This window comes from Diceros bicornis, chromosome 11 (genome assembly GCF_020826845.1).
Source record: "Diceros bicornis minor isolate mBicDic1 chromosome 11, mDicBic1.mat.cur, whole genome shotgun sequence".
Lineage (NCBI taxonomy): Eukaryota > Metazoa > Chordata > Mammalia > Perissodactyla > Rhinocerotidae > Diceros > Diceros bicornis.
The window spans coordinates 49,056,236-49,073,530 of NC_080750.1; the positions used below are offsets into that span (position 1 = coordinate 49,056,236).

General features: G+C 33.3%; 1 protein-coding gene and 1 long non-coding RNA gene across 7 annotated transcripts in view; one reads left to right on the forward strand and one right to left on the reverse strand.

Moving 5' to 3' along the window:
- FSTL5 (follistatin like 5) overlaps nucleotides 1–17,295 on the reverse strand; it is a 688,045-nt gene that overhangs the window by 313,334 nt on the left and 357,416 nt on the right. For all 4 annotated transcript variants that reach the window (XM_058550291.1, XM_058550290.1, XM_058550293.1 and 1 more), the window contains exon 6: nucleotides 8,498–8,618. In XM_058550291.1, coding sequence (XP_058406274.1) covers nucleotides 8,498–8,618 — 121 coding nt within the window. The remainder of the gene's footprint in view (nucleotides 1–8,497; nucleotides 8,619–17,295) is intronic.
- Nucleotides 1–17,295, forward strand: part of LOC131411436 (uncharacterized) — a 120,557-nt gene that overhangs the window by 67,028 nt on the left and 36,234 nt on the right. The gene's annotated exons all lie outside the window — the stretch shown is intronic.

Below are 17,295 nucleotides of genomic sequence, written 5' to 3' on the forward strand. Positions count from 1 at the left end.
TAAATGGGCAGTGTTTATCTTTAAGGAGAGAAATGATAGCTTGGGAATAGCAATAAATGGAGTATTATGATTATACTTTTTATAATTATGGTAACTTCACACAATGGAAGCTCCTAAAAATATGATGTTAAGCTGTTTGTTGATAATGAGATATGTTCTCAATACTTAATTGATTAAAAGAAAGTAGAATTAAAAGAAATCTTGAGGATATAAGAATAATATAATTACGTTTTCATAAAATATGTATATATATTAATATATATATATCAAAGTGATTATAACTGAATAATGGAGTTAAAATTGATTTATATTTTCTCTATGATGCCTTTCTGTTTTCTTTAACTGCTACAACAAAAAACATAAATAGACATTGTTGAAAAGGATATAGAATTATGACAGTTAATAAAAACAAAGGCTTTTGGCCAAAGTTTTATTAACATGTGATTTGGCTTAAAGTTTTTGAAAATTCAAAAATACATTTCTCTTGTTTTGATTCATTTCGGCTCTTTTTTTCCCAACAAGGCAGAATGAATTAGAACTAATATTAGATACTCAAATCTTATGATCTCTATATGCTATATTTTATATGTTAAGACCTATTTAAAGTTTTATGATTTATCTGGTTATACTCATGCAACTACTGTATGAAAATGGCAGAATTCTCTTAACCAAGAAAGTAGACCTTTAGCTGGTAAAAAAAAAAAAAAAGTGAAGGGAATGATAACTATATATTAAAATAAATTTAGTAAGAATGTACTAAGTATTAACTTCCACATTTTTTATTTATTTATTTATTTTTGTGAGGAAGAGTCGCTCTGAGCTAACATCTGTTGCCAATCCTCCTCTTTTTTCGCTTGAGGAAGATTAGCCCTGAGCTAACATCTGTGCCTATCTTCCACTATTTTGTACATGGGTCACCACCACAGTATAGCTTGACAAGTGACATAGGTCCACGTCTGGGATCGGAAACCACAAACCCAGGCCACTGAAGCAGAGAACACCAGACTTAACGACTACGCCACAGGCCCCCTGAATTTTTTTTTAAATTATTTTTAAACGATTAATTGTTTAAACGTGTGATTATGTAATATGTTTTAAAAGCACTTGATTTTATATTTCATAATAACATTCACATAGTAAATACCTCCCTAACCATCATTTCACAAAGCAGAATCTTATAAAGAAACTTTCAACTAGAAAATATAAATGAAATACGTTTTCTCAGACTCACCTAAAGAAGAGACTCAGAAAATAACTAATAATTAAAACATGATATATTACATTCAAATTATTTTAAATTGTTGAACAACATTTGGCCAGTTAAAAATTAAATCTCATTAGTAGAAACTCAGTTTGGAAATTTGAGATACCTTAAAATGAAGCTAAGGCTTTGTCTCCAAGCTGCAGCGACTCTGCTATGCCCAATTGGATCAGATCTGGGGCAGCAGTGTAGCTGGCAATCTCTACATAAAGTCATTACGAAGAAGATGCCATCCACATAGGGTTTCAGAACCACACAGGATAATACAAGGCTCAATTCAAGGAGTTTCTGAGAAATTGGTGTGGGTTTAGCAAAGCCAAAGTACCAATGAATTACAAGAATGATTTTGAAAGTCCGAAAACAGCCTCAGGCAAACTCTATCCCAGAATATTACGCTGAAGTCGGGGGGAAAAGAATTTTAAGTCAGATGCACTAAATTATGACTGACAAGATATGGTACAGTGTGGAAAATAAGAATGATTGATCAATTCTCATTTTATTATTTTTTATTTCAATTTCACTTTATGTCAGAAAAAGCCTTATGCTCAATGTCTATGTGACAAAAATAATGAATACTTTAAGAAATAAATACAAGTGTTTCACTTGAAACGAAAGAGAAGCTGAAACATCTAATAGTATCTGCTTTTAAGAGTTACACCTAGTTAGGTCAGCAAGCAAAATTTACCAGTGAGAGATCAGAGTGTGAAGAATGCCAGAGGCTATACGTAAAAAGAGCAATAGAAATGCACATGAGACACAACAGATGAAGGTAATCTTAACAAGGGGGAGGACAGGGTCATCTTAAAATGGGAAGAATTTAAGACTTTTATTTTTTTTAATTATAGTTCACATTGGCATTGCCTTACTTGTCTTTCTATTAACAATTGGTGAATAAAAATGATTTATTTTGTTTGGGACAAAAAACTATCATTTTGGAATACATGTCTATAGTATCACCTTTTGGTCTCAACAATGGCCTTCTGGACGGTTCTTTCCCTATAAGGTCTAAAGAACCTAGATAGAGAAATAGTAACACAAAGGGGAAAGTACCTGTAAGTGAATGGTACTGAGCTGTATTTACCAAAACTGTCAGGTCATAGCTATAAACTCTAACAGAAAATTATAATTATACAAATATGTGCATTAATTTTGTAATCAAAGTATGTAGTAGAAGAATTCTTTTCACAATGGGCCAGGCAATTAAACTTGTTGCAAGGTTTCATACTACAATGATCTGTGTACGGGGTTATTTTATAGTAACTATATTAGTGTCGAATTCAGCGTTTCCCAAATTAGTGAGGGATTTTTTATTCGGCTGAAAAGTAGAACAGTACCAGCACCATAGAAGCCCTCCTCTCACCTTGTGTTCCCACTGTATCCTCCTGCAACTCTCCCAAAGGCAACCACTATGTTAACTACTAAAACCATATATGAGTTTTACCTATTTGGGATGTTACCTAAATATATACTTGATGTACGCTTATGAGCTCTGCTTCTTTGCTCAGCATTATTTTTTTTCAAATTTTTTACATCCACCCTCCCAACCAACAACACTTTAGCTTTTACCCTTACATCTCTGCTGCAAGTGCTGTGACTAAAGTCGCTAAATTACTGCCAAATCCAGTGGCCAGTTATCTGTCATATACTTTCTTGTTTTAAGCTCAGCCTTGGAAATTGTTGGTTAACAATTTCTCCTTAAAATTCCATAATAATGTACTTCTTTGATTTTCTTCCTACCTCTAAGTGTTTTTTTGTTTTGTTTTGTTTTTTTAGTTTTAGTTTTACTTCCCTACTGCTCCTATGCCCATCTCTTCTCTATTTATGTATTCATCTTTGGTACCCTTCTCCCTGCCAGATCGTCAAATTTTAAATATATGCTCCATATCTCTGTTTGTGGCTCAGAGCTCCCACTTGAGTTCTAGGCCACGATATTTTCAACCAAACATTTCTATTTGAATATTCCAATATGTCTAAAATTTAACTCAATTTATGTCCCCAAACTCACTTCTCTTCCTGTGTTCCCTACTTTAATGAAGAACATCATTGTTCTTGGTATACAAGCTAGAAAACTGGATATTATCCTTGACCCTACCCCCTCCCTCCCATGCATATGTAATCACTCAGCAAATTGATAGATTCTGCTTATAAGTTATTTTCCAAATATGACCTCCTCCCTACATTATTACTACTGCTCTTTTGGTTCTGATCTCATCACCTTTAACCTATATTACTGCAACAGTCTTAATTCTGGTCACTAAACTCTGCTATTTTTCTCAAATAAAGATCTTTCATATACTGATGATCTAATATATTTGAATGTTAATATAGTATTCACATTTTATTGCTCAGGTTATTAGATGGTTCTAATAAGTAATATTTTATTATAGCAATTATGATTTCCTAGAAAAATGAATTTTCCTTTTCTTATAATGTCATTAGCAAATCTATATTCCATTAAGAAGTGTTTTCTATGAAGAGAGACGATATTTTGAATATAATCATGAATAGTTAGGTGATTTAAAATAACTATTCCATATTTTTAATATTCTAGATTTTAGAATCCCAATTACCTAATCTTTTTAAGAAAGGAGAGAGAGTTATTATACAATTAGTTTCAATATTAATGCTCACAGGTGATGCATTATGCTTGCTAAAACCTAATTATTTTATGCCTGCTACACTTTCCTTTAGATCTTTCCACACAAAAAGATTGTTTTGAATTGATAAAAACTTAAGTGTGACATTAGAACTTAAGCCACTAGAACACATACACATCTTAAAGTATATGTATATGGTTTTGGGAACTGCAACTCATAACAGTTTAATAGGATTTCAAGTTTCTATCAGAATTACACAAACTCCTCATTTCATATAATCTTAAGGTTTGGTACTCCAGTCAAAGCAATTTGTGGTTTAATTCAGGAAATAAGGTACATAGAAAGCATTTTCAAAACAAATATCCTTTCTCTGGGTAGTCAATTGCACCATTTTTGGTTATCTAGAAAGTCCGGAGGAAAACAATTCCTAAAATCAATAATCATATAACAGCACTTTAGCATCTTAATTGAGTTTGACTGCAAAAATAAGTTAATATAAACATTTATTTGAATATCACTTCTGAAATTCAATGCCTCAGTTCAGTGTATGGTCACCTTGTCTGATGGCAAATCACTTGCATTTACCTACAGATTTAAAGCAAAAATATAGTGTTCCATGCAAATCAAACTCAATCAAACACTTAGAGTTGGAAAAAAATAAAACGCTGAGTCCTTGTATGTTAATACAACTCCTTGTAGTTAATAATGGCACTATTAACTCATTCTTAAATCTATAAGAAATCTTTGCACTGAAAAATCTACGCACTTAACTGAAAATATTCAAGACAACAAAATGCCAGGGTAAGGGGGTCCCCCATCTGACCAGAGGATTTAGTGTTTCCTCTAAGTAGTCAAAACTATGTCATTGACCTCACAGTACTTACTGGATACCATTTAATAGATTTCCAAGTCTGTTAATCAAACAAGGCATGAATTAGAATACTTGATGCTCACATTGAGTATTTATTTTAAATACCTTCGTAAAAATCAAAGGATTTTTTAATATGGCCAAAAACTCTGGAGAAAAATTAAGAATAATTGGCCATCCAATGCCTATTGGAAGATATTAAAATAATTCATCTTATCTACAAAGGAAAAAAAACTACTTTATAGAAAACCTTATAACTACTATAACAACACTGTAATAGTGTAATAACAGTTGATGATGTGCTGTTTTTTACCATTAACCTTTTTCTGTTTGCAAATTACCCTTTACTTTACTTTCTTCCATTTATACCATGGCAGAAAGAATAATAAACTGGAAATCAGGAAATCTGTCTATCCTTGTATCTACCAGTAAATAATTAATGAATCACAGAGAGTTTATTAACTTCTCTGGTCCTAGTTTATTCTTCTGAATATTTGTTTAGGGACTTACTAGTTTTCTGTGCTTTCTTTTTGGGAACTATCTAGGGGAATGTATTCTGGTTGTAAAAAACGATTACATTTTACCCTTACTATATCTGTCATTTTTATCATTGTCTGTCTGAGATTATACATTCCTAAGGGAAGGGAAACCTGTCTTTTCAAGTTGCTTTAAGTATCTTAGCACTTTGTTTACACAGGTACTTAATACATGATTTTTGAATAGATTGATTTTCTCACTTTTGTTATACACTTTTTATTCATGATACTTAAAATTTTATAATAAAGTCACTTTCTAAAATCACATCATTATCCAAAGCTTGCCACTAAACTTCACAAAACTGAAGTGGATTTAGTTGTAAAGTTTATAACAGATGGGCAGAAAGAAATAGATATGTTTCCTATTCACATCTGAGTATAAATACTTTTTTGCTAATGCAGACATAATCTATGCAAGTTAGTTTTGCTATTTCTGAGGGGTCATCATATAGCTTGATGCCTTGTTTATGCCACTGATAAATTTAATACCTTCCATAAAACTGCTTGGTGAGACCACAAAGAATATTAAAATATCCCATATAATTCCAGCATTACTTAGAAAAATATTATCTTCCCTAAATGACTCTGTGAACATCATTATACCATTATTAAGGGATAGTTTTGTGATTATCCAAAAAGAGAAAAATCTCATAATATGATTGCTGATTGCAAAGTGCTTTCAATACCTAATATCTCCTTATGACTCAGAATATTAAAAATGTAAACCTTTTGTGTTACATAATTTTGACCTAATGGCAGAATCATTACAATATTTATTAAATTCACTGAATTTACTGTAAATAATTTCCAAAAAATTGTTCATATTGCCTTCTAATAGTTAAAAAAATGATATAGATGTCCTTCTATCCAAATTCAATAGTTTCTAGTACAATCTAGCTCCTTTGTAGACAATGTTTTACTATTTCTCTATTGAACACTTTTATTGATGATTCAGATTTTTGAATTGCAAAATTTTATTTATCACAACAATATACTGATCTACATCACCCTCCTTAGCAATATCACATCATAGCCCAAAACACAGTATCATTTTTCCCCATGATAGATGCAAGCAGCAATATTCTAGGCAAGATTTTTATTTACTGATATTGCCACGGATCATTCAGTCTTTGTTGTGCTGTCATAAAAAAAAATCATTCACCACTTTATTTTCATTGTTTTCTTTTCAGTTTTTAGCTCCTTTATTCCATCAACAATAACTCTATTTTGAATAAAAATCCTATGCTAATATACCATTTAATTATCTTATTGATGCTTGATAAATCGTATACCATTAAAATTATTTTCTGCTATTGCTACAAATTTCAATTACTTTTAGTCAAATTGATGTAGACTCATAGTATGAGGGTGGGCCATAAGAGTAGATAAATTAGACTTCTTGTTCAACAAATTAGTAAGATAGTAATAATTGATATGTTTTCATAGAATTTCAGATCTGGAACAGATCTTTCACTTGGCTAGTTTCTCTAAATACCCTGGTATGTCATGCACTTGAGTTTTTATTTATGCTGTTCTTTTTGTCCATCTCCCATCTCTCATTTCCCAAAGTCCAAATCCACTCATCCTGAAGAATAATGCAATTGCTACCACCTTCATAAGGGCTTGTTGATTCCCAAAGCTGAAGATTGCACTCTCAATTCACTTAATATTTTACATAGGCCTCTCTATGACATTTATCCCCTCCATCTTGCATGATAATATATAATATAATATATATAATTTCTTCCCTGATAAACCATAATACCTTTTCCCTGACATCCTGAGCACACAAAACAATGCTTACTACAGAGTAAACTTTCGTGGAAAACACATAGACTTCGTAATTAGTTTGACATAGGTTTGATTATAAAATTGATTATAAAACTCAGCCACTTAGTTCTCAACTTCTCTGTGTTAAAGTTTCTTCATATAAACGTAGAATAATAAGGCTCCTTTCTTATTGTTATCTTTGAAAAGTAGTCTAGCCTTGAAATACACAAAGGATCGACTGTTTACTGAACCATCCATCTTGTATTCCGCCTTGTAATCTAAAGTGGAAATACAGTTTAACTAAATCTGTAGAACATATTGATATCTTGCCTTAAAGCTTTGTAACCTGCAACTATTTCACATGTATTATTTTGTTTGTATCAGATATTACATAAGATATAATTCAATGTTTTAATATAAAATTATTGTGATAAGAAAATTACTATACTTATTTATAGGGATTTTCAGAGATTTAAATAATTTCCCCAATATCAGAGAGCTGATAGATGGTAGAGGCATAACTAAAAAAACCTCTTTTTATACCAAGTACAAACTTTATTTCCTGCCTTTTTGGAAACCTATATATATGTGTGTGTGTGTGTGTGTGTATACACTATACATATATAATATAAATATATACGTATTTGGAAAGCAATATATAATGTATGTGTATATATATAAAATATATTGGATATATACATAAATATATCTTTTTATATATACATATATAAAATATTGGCTTCAGGTGCTGAATTAAATCCTCTTTAATTTTGATTCTTTGGTAATTTTCAAATACCAACCAGTTAATTTAATTTTTTCTTTCTCTTGCACATGGCTCCTATATCTTTCCTTTCTACCTTTCGTCTCTTAGTCCTTTCTCTTTGAATTATTTTTCAAAGAATAAAAGAATAACCTGGCAGGTAATTTTTTTATACAAATCACCTTTATAACTGTGCTTTGTAAGCACAAATAGTCAATTTTAAGAAGTCTTTAAGCAATTTAAACACATGTAAATTATTCCAAAGTACCTTAAAATAAATATAATTTTCCATTCTAATGTTAATTATTGTTATTAAAATGTATGACAACTACACCTATTAATCTGCTTTGGTTTCCCAAGAAGGTAAAAAAAAAGTCACTGTGTAAATAATTAAATTGATTTTGATACATGATGACAACCGGTCCAGGGCTGCTCCTACTCTAAAATAACCTTGAAAGCAGCATTGTGGAATTAACATCTTAAACTAGAATCGGGATTATCAAATATTTCCAGCTCTTTATTTTAGAGCTACTAAATCCCTTAGCTTTTACATATGTTTCAGTATAGACAAACACTTAAATTATCTCAATTATATCACTTCTCTTAAGAAACAGCTTGTACTCTGAGATCAAGCAAACATACCATATTGTGTCAAGAGACAGGAAAAAGAACAAAAAGGAATTAGAGATTGAATCTCATACTCACGGAATGTTCTATAAAATTCTTCAAGAGCCAAGTGCTTGTCAGAGTTAAAATCATCATATTTCAGTAGATCATACAAAGTACAATCAGAAAGATCCTTGCCAAGTTCTTCCTGCTTTATCACCTGACAAGAAAATTATAACCATACAATTATATCTGTGTCCTAATATTTCTATAGTATAATTAATTATATATAATAATCACTTAATAGATCATTTTAAGTCTGCAGGTGGGCAAAAAACTAAATCTGTGAAAAATCTGGGTTTTCAGTTACAAGACAATGATTTTTAACAGTTTCAAAGATAGTTATAAAGTTAAGATTGGTGCTTAGAATTTAGTTCAAACTTCCTAACACAAAAATTTCACAATATAGGACCCAGAAACTCAGCGTTAAAAGGACATTTTGTATTTCACTCATTTTGCTCCACTTATACTGACTCAAGGAAAGACCACCACATGAAAATTGCCTCCTATGTCTCCGTGACCTATGTCAAAATAAAAAAGGGCTCTTTTCCAACAAAACTAGCGAGGTAATTTGTTCCAACTTTCATCCTCACATTATTTGTGAAAACTAAAGTTACATATTTTCTCTCCTCTGCCTAAACTCCTCCCCAGCTGGAAGTTAAGCCATGTGGGATTGTACATTAACTCCCTTGGTCACAAAGGAGCTATTAAGCAAATGACTGTTTCCAGGAGCCAAATAGAATTAATGCTCCGATTGATGATGAAAATCTACCCAAGCGTGGGTGAGGAAAATCATCCAACTACTTTTCTACTCTGTGCTCTGTCCTATGGACTGAGGCTGTAGCTTTTTCATACTCTGCTGCTTTTGACTATTGCCTGTCAAATAAAACAGCTCCCTTTCAAACATTCCTGTTCATTCTGGGTAGCTGCATAGCCGTGTCCACGGTCTTTCATATTCTCCCACATACAGACGCAGCGCTTCATATGGCTCGGAGCTATGCATCACAGTGTGTGTTTTTTAAAGGGTGGTGCAGTGTAATCAGAAAACACAGGCTCTGAAGACAGCCAGCTCTGGGTTCAGGTAATAGCTCTATAATTTCTGGCAAATTATTTAACCTTTCTTCAAGTGGAAATTGAAGATAGTAACATCTACCTCTTCTGGTTGTTGTGAAGATTACATATACGTATGTATATAAACACACACATATGCACACACACATAGGTACAAGACAACATACATTGGACACTCAAAAGTAATCATTTAAATTTAAAGTTAAAAGTAATGATTTTTTAATATAATGTGCTTCTACTTCAATAATTCACTGCAAATTTCTACATCAACTTGTGTATGTTATGGTCGTGCGTTTACAATGTATTATTCTTTTAGAAGAGTAGTATGTTTCAGACTTTCTTTGTTATATCAATAGTAGACCAGTGATAGTAACTTCTAAAGATTCTCGGATGCTTTTGAGTTATTTTTTTTTTACCCTTTTTGGAACACACGTATGTTAAAAGTTCAATTACACCTGAGTGTGGATGAGCTACAGAGATAGCTCTGAGGATGGAACTTAGCATGTGGGGCACTGGAGCCTCCACCCCCCTTCTCTAGCCACCTGAGTGGTGATATGCAGATAGCGTATGCTTTGCTAAATATAACTTCTACAATATAGTGGGTTCTCTACTCTAGTGTATTGTATTCACGGTTTACGGGTTAAGCTGATATTTGCCGCCTTAGAGGGGAAAAAAAAAAGGGAAAATGTTTATTTGCTTTAATTGATCCGTATAAATAGATACCGTTGATAGCAAGTATTAAGCCCTACTCTTGCACAGTCCAGCTGGAGGGATTAACAAAACTACCTAATGGCTGCAGCCATCTCTCCTGTAAGCCTAATGGGAAACAAATACTGCTTTTCTATTTAGAAAGCAACAGAGCTCTGAGTCATTCTCCATCTGTTATTTATTAGATCATGGAAAATGACTTTTCCTGGGGGGTGGTGGTGGGGGGCAGTGTATTTATCTTACCTCACTATGCTCTTCCTACAGATCTGCAAAGCTAACATTGCGGTAATTTTTAAAACATAGTGACACCAAGGTTTGGTCAGGCATTTTAATAATATTTTTAGTGGCTTTTATCCTCACACCTGTTTGCAAAGAGATGGAGATGGAAAAAGTTGGAGAAAAGCTTCATCATTTTCTGTCTAATATTTTACTCAAATTAAACCATGTATTACCTCAAGAGAATGGACTTCTACCTTTCTCCTGAATGCTGGCTCTGGCATAAGACTAGCTTGATCTTGATTTGATCTCGATCTTGATTTGATCATGATTATACAACTTAAGTTGGGCATGCTATTTCAATGAGTGTGCCCTAGAAAAGCTCATGATTCTGGCTAGCGAGCTTCCTAAAACAACCTTACATTGGGCCATGCCCAGGTACAGGAGGGAAATGATTCATTCCCTCATTCGTCAACATTTCAAATACATGCGTTCCTCATTTATTCCATTTTTGATTAATGAAACAGTCTACTTAAAACATACTTCCTGGTAACTTTTTCTCTTCTTTAGGTTTCCTAACGCAAGCTTTGGCACAGTCTGGGGTGTTCCAAATGACAGAGGTACTTTCCTATGAGCTTTCAACCAAGAAAGTACCTAAAGCAATAGAAAAATTGCTTTAGATACCCAGAATTTTGATAGCCTTAAAGTGATGAGTGTTTGACTGTCAGGAAGAAAGTATGATAGAAAATATAAGTAGATTTCCTTCCCCAGTGCACAGTAGTACATTAAGCACTCTTTGACACAGGGGATCCAAACGTGTAGGACTTTGATAGTTCCCTGCATTTCTTTCATTTACCGTCTCACACTGTTTCCAAGAACTTCCCACACACTTGTTACTTCTGACTTACTGATTCACGACACAGTCAGATTCACTGAATATATTATCATTTAAGTATCCTATGATGAAGCTTCAGTCAAGGAGGCCACTTATAACTTCATTTGTTATCTATTGTAAAATATTGAGGCTGTTTTCTAAATTTATTGATGTTTTGGCAACTCTCTAAGACTAAAAAAAATTAAAATTTTCACTTTTTTTCCTGATTAAAGATCAAGTTACATAAATCTTGGGCCCCACAGAGGTTAGAGTCAGTATGACAAGACAGAAGTATTAGCAGAATGAATCATCAACGAAGCTCAGATACACAGCATCCCAGAAGGGGAACATATTTAACTTCAGTGTAACAGAACTGTTAAAGTTGCATGAGGAATTGTAATAACTCAGGGATGATTCAGTGTTTTGGTACTATATTCTTTTTTGTTCCAAAATATAAAATAAAAACACCCATCCCTCCCCAAAGTAAACTATTCTCCTTATTATTTTCCTTCATTCATTTATTCAATCATCCATTCAACAAATCATTTTTGACTGTATACTATGTGTCAGGTCCTAGACTCTAAAAGCAGCCAACAATAAGACAGACAGAAATCCTTTCCAAGTGGAATTTATAAGCTAGCGAAGGGGGAGCAAAGAAATATATAAGTAAAATATATAGTATATCAGATAATGATAAGTTCACTGAAGATAAATGAAAAAAAAAAGAGAAATAGAAAGTGCCAGAGGTGGGTGTAGAGGATTGTCTCCCTGCTATAGAAATGTATGGGTATTAGATTTTTCGGGGATGTGGCATAGCTTGGAAATCCAAGATTATTATATTGACTCTCATAAAAGGGATAAAATACATGGGATTGATTTTGATGGTCCCAAGGCAGGTCATGGTGATGAGACTATGGGTGTGGGGGTACAGGAGGACAGAGAAGTGAAATCTTCCAGTTCTGTGTCTTTTTCTTTACTTTCCTTGGTAGAGACAGAAGAGAATAGCAACTCATGTGTTCCAGTTATCTGAGCTTTTCCTCATCCTTCGCAAACCATTTTTCTCAAACTAATCATGATCCTGTCAGAATCACAATGGTCTTAGTACCGTCAGAGGTCAGTGCTTCTCTACTTTAAAAAAAGTTCATCACATTTATGAAGTTGAGGAGAGGTAGATATATTCACTTCTTTTCCTGGCAAAAGTTAGGTTACATCAAAACTTAAGGGTCAGAAAATAACTATACTACTTTGGTAGAAATAGACGTCTCCTGGCATTAGCTTCAGGCTTCTCCCACATACTCAATGTGGGTTGGCTCCTCTACTGCTTAGTTCTCTGAACACCTTGTTGTCCACTTCCTTCCTACTTCCTCCTTTTCACCCTTCCTCTCTTCCTCTTTCTTTCCCTTCTTCGCAACTAACACATGCAAAGAACTTGCTAGGGGCTGGAGACAAATTAATAAATAAGAATAACACGGTACCTGCCCTCATGGAGTTAATATTCTAGAGAGGATGAATGGGAACATGTAATCAAACAATTTAATTACAGACTGTCAACAGTGCTCTAAAAAGATAAGGTGAAAGGATAGAGAGTAAATAATTAATATTACAAGTTAGTATTGTTTAATCATGTATAACTGATGCTATGCTGCAATAAGTATACTAAAAGAAAAGGATTAAATGAAAATAATTCCATCTTCTAAGTTCCTTTAGGTTTGTAACATGCCTAACATGTTAGAAAACATTACAAAAAACAATAGGACCAACATTAGTTCTTTTGAAAGACCAGCTGAAGAGAGAACATTGTTAAATCACTGGTGGGAAATAAAACTGCTTTATTTTTAAGGCATTCTATATGGCTCACAGGGATTCTCTGAACATGAATGTCAAATTTTTAAATGCCTTGACATTCTAAAGGAAAAATGCTATAAATAAATATGTTTAAAATTTTTAAAAACTAAATTTTAATTTTCTGGTTGTCTTGTGCATAATATGAACAGCATTAAACAAAAAAACAAACAGAATAACTGAAACCAGTTACTAATGTTTCCAGATACAATTGAAAGTACTATTTCACCCTGAGCTGCCGGGAAACCAACAACCACAGGCCTTACCGTTCTCTAAGTGTTAATTGCTGCTATCATTATTATTCTGAAATCTTTAGCACATTAAAGGAAATTCCCAGTACTACTAGGGTCTACCTACTGGCATGGCCAATGCCATTCTAAGTCAAACACCTGGTTTGTGCAGCCTTATTTTCTATACTTGATAGATTTATGGGGTTTTGAAATGTTAAATAGGATTAATTACCATGACATTCCCTGGAAGTCCTCACTTATCTTGCTTCTCTATCCATACAAATACTTATTTATTTGTATTTGGTTTGTTCACACTAAAATAGCTTTTTATCTATGAAACAAAATAATTCTTACCAATCTCATAGCAAATAAATATGTTGACTAGATACCAGAACCTTTTTAAAAATCTTTAAAATTGTAATAGGCTTTATCAACTCAAATTAAAGATTAACTGTCTATTCCCTAAGTAACAGTTCTAATAATTTTTTTAGAAAGTTCATATGTACAAAGGTTGCAAAAACATCATTGCCATGCCCATCCCGTTAGCTTAAAAATATCTAGTCTTATTTACTCTTGCTTTTTATTTAATTTTGTAAATGTATTCACATGCGGTAGTCATTGAGCAAATGGCTTTTTAAGTCAAATATATATAACATAATAATCTAAATCCTGTGAACAAGTAGTTCTTTTTATTATTTTAATAAAGACTTGGCATGTGTGCACATTAGGGAAATATGTCATTCCAATATGCATTCCTAATGTGAATCAGCTTATTAAGATGACAGAATCCAAATGAAGAAAAAGCTAAATCAATATACTCAATACAGCTGCTTATGTAAACTCAGACTCACAAGGGAATCCCTGTGCTTACTTAAACTCTAGCAGTCCTTATTTTATGAAATGGAGAGAGGCTAAGGAGCAGATTTTCCAACCTATTAGCACCATTTCACTTGGAGAACACTATGTTTGCTGATATTAGGCTAAACAAGGAGGCCATTAGACAGAGGGAGCTCTACCGTGGTGGCACCTATGTAAGCAAACTAAAATCTATGCCTGTAAATGCCTCAAGGTTACAACATTGAAACCTAAGGACAACCAATCGCAAACAACCAATAGGCTTCAAGCTATTGCCAATCGATAATTTCTTTACTTTGCTTCTACCTTTTCTCTATAAAAGTTTTTCCCTAGCTCCCCTTGGTGGAGTGCTTCTAACCACTTCTGGTTTGGCACTGCCTGATTCAAATGGATTATTGCTCAAATAAACTCTTAAAATTTTAGTATGCCTCATTTTATCTTTTAACACGGCTAATAAACTCAAGGGTGTTATTCCATCGAGTGAAGTCTGCCTATATATTCTCTCATTTTACCCCCAGGATTAAATATATTAAACCACAGTGCAAGAAATTGTTGTCCATTCTCCTCTAAGGGACAGTTTGGACAAATCCCTCTGTGCTTTGTACCATGGTTTACCTCTGTGACCCTATAAAATCCAAGTCTTCCCATATCGCTGTGCACATTTCCCAATCTGATTCAATCGCCATTCCTTTCCAAAACAAACCTATCCTAGTGCCCTCTGGAAATCCTGCTCTCTGATCAGAAAACTCTCTTTTGCTTTTATTTTTTATAAAAACATGTTCTTCACTGTTTTGACTTGAAGAAAATCTGACTGCCTCTTAAGAAAGCCATTTGTCCAATAATTTTAACAATTGGAAGTTAATTTTCTCTCACATCCATTCTACCTCAATGCAAGGAAGATGATCAATAACTAAATGGTTTCCTATTGGCACTTCTGGATTATTTGCTCTTCCCAAACCAGTATTTATTAGATAGATAAATAGAAAGATAGATAGATAGAACCTATTCCTTTGAATCTCAGGCCGTTCAGCTACCTAATTCTTTCCTACTCTCTTGCTATAATTCGCATACGGGTTTAGCTCCTGATTCACAATATTTCTGTCTACTTTAACTGTTTCAATATTTCCAGTGACTTCAATATCCATACAAATAAATCACCTAGAAGTGTTCTATGCTCCTTTTCCTAACAAATGATCATTAACTTTCGCTCTTCCAATGACCTTTTCCTACATGCCAGCCTGCCGGGAGGAACATGCTTATACTTAGGTCACTTTATTCTGAAATCTTTATTTCAAGCTTTACACATTCAGGTCTATTTTAGGAAAAATATATGTTCTTAAAAACCACAAATGTGCTACTATGTAGCCGTGTGCCTGACCACATTAGTCTTTCATACAACACTTAGGGGCGAAAGCAGGTTTGTGATCATGCTTTAAAAAAGAATTCTTTAAGTTTATTGAGGCTTTTGCAGTGAGCTATTATTCTATAAGACATAAATTGGAATATTAAACTAATTTTGAGCATATTGCTATAAGAATCATTTTTCATCAAAGCAAGCATTAGTAAAGCTCAGATTTCCCCATAGACCCAAAGAGAGCACTGAATTCTTACTGTTGGAAAAGACAATTTAATAGAAGCAAGAGAGAGATTCAGATAATAGAGCTGAACCTCAGACACCTGTTTAGATTTGGGGAATGGAACTAACATGGAAGACTAAACAAGCAAGGTTTCACACCTTAGCAGAATGGTCCTCAGGAAAAGCCAGAATGTTTGCTTTTGCCTTTAGTACACAGAATTGGTTACTGGCAGAGACCATTCAGTTTCACATCTCATTGTGAGTAGGATCCAGGCAATATAGCATAGATTCGAGAAAAGACACAGGCCACTCAGAACTAAATAAACTAAATGTCCATTTACCTGTTTTCAATAGAGCATAGACATTTAAAAACAAAAATGCACAAAAATAAACTTAAAATGTGATTGAAATATTTTTCATATAGTAATTAAGACAATTATATGGGAGAGGAGACAGTGATAATCTGTTCTGTTCTTGTAAAAAACCCAACTTGATAGATACCCCGCTCTACCCTACCATCCAACTCCATATCCTTTGGGGAGGCAGAAATCCTCACCCAAGGGATGAGAGTGGGCCTGATACACACTTGAGGAAAGAGAGAGAGATGGGATTTCACCTGACTCTGAGAGAATAAAAAATATGGCAGAAGACAGAGTCTAGGGATTTCCTCTAGTCTCAAGGACTGAAGATATATTTCTCCCTAGGGGAAGAGTGTGACGGATAATTGGTTTTTGACGTTGATGTTGTTATAGTCTACAAATTGCCATTGGTTTTTAAGAAAGATAGATGTTGACAACTGTGAAATGTGATATATTTAGTTATACAAATTTAGGAAGAGAATCTAAAATCGAACCGTATTGTTTTCCATGATAAGGAATTTGAGCCCCATGGAAAATTAAGGAACTGAAGTTGAGAGATAGACTTGGGCACTCTATGGTGGAGGAAATGCAAGGCATACCCTGGACACAGCACAAGGAAAGGAAAAATGTACCAAGTGTTTCATCTAAACTGGATTGCAATTTGTGATTTGTGTAGTACATGATGCAAACACATCCTCTATCTCCCTTATACATCTTCAGTCAAGTCCACATTGCTTTGTGCAAATGGATATATATATATATCCATTATATATATATATATATCCATTATAAATATATATCCATTATATATATATATATATATATATATATATATATTTGTGTGTGTGTGTAGCTCTAGGAGAAGTGCAAAGGGGACAAGAGACATCTGGATTATAGTAATGTAATAACAGTATTATTAATATTACTATTACTACCAGTATTACTAATATTACTCAGTTACTATAATATAGTAACTGAGGACATGTATTTTTAAATGCTTAAATTGTAAAATATAGTCCATTCAAATGTATTTTTTTCTTTCATAACACATCTATGTGTGCCTTTGTTCAAAACATTGTTTTCCTTATTTCTTATAACGTAGTTTT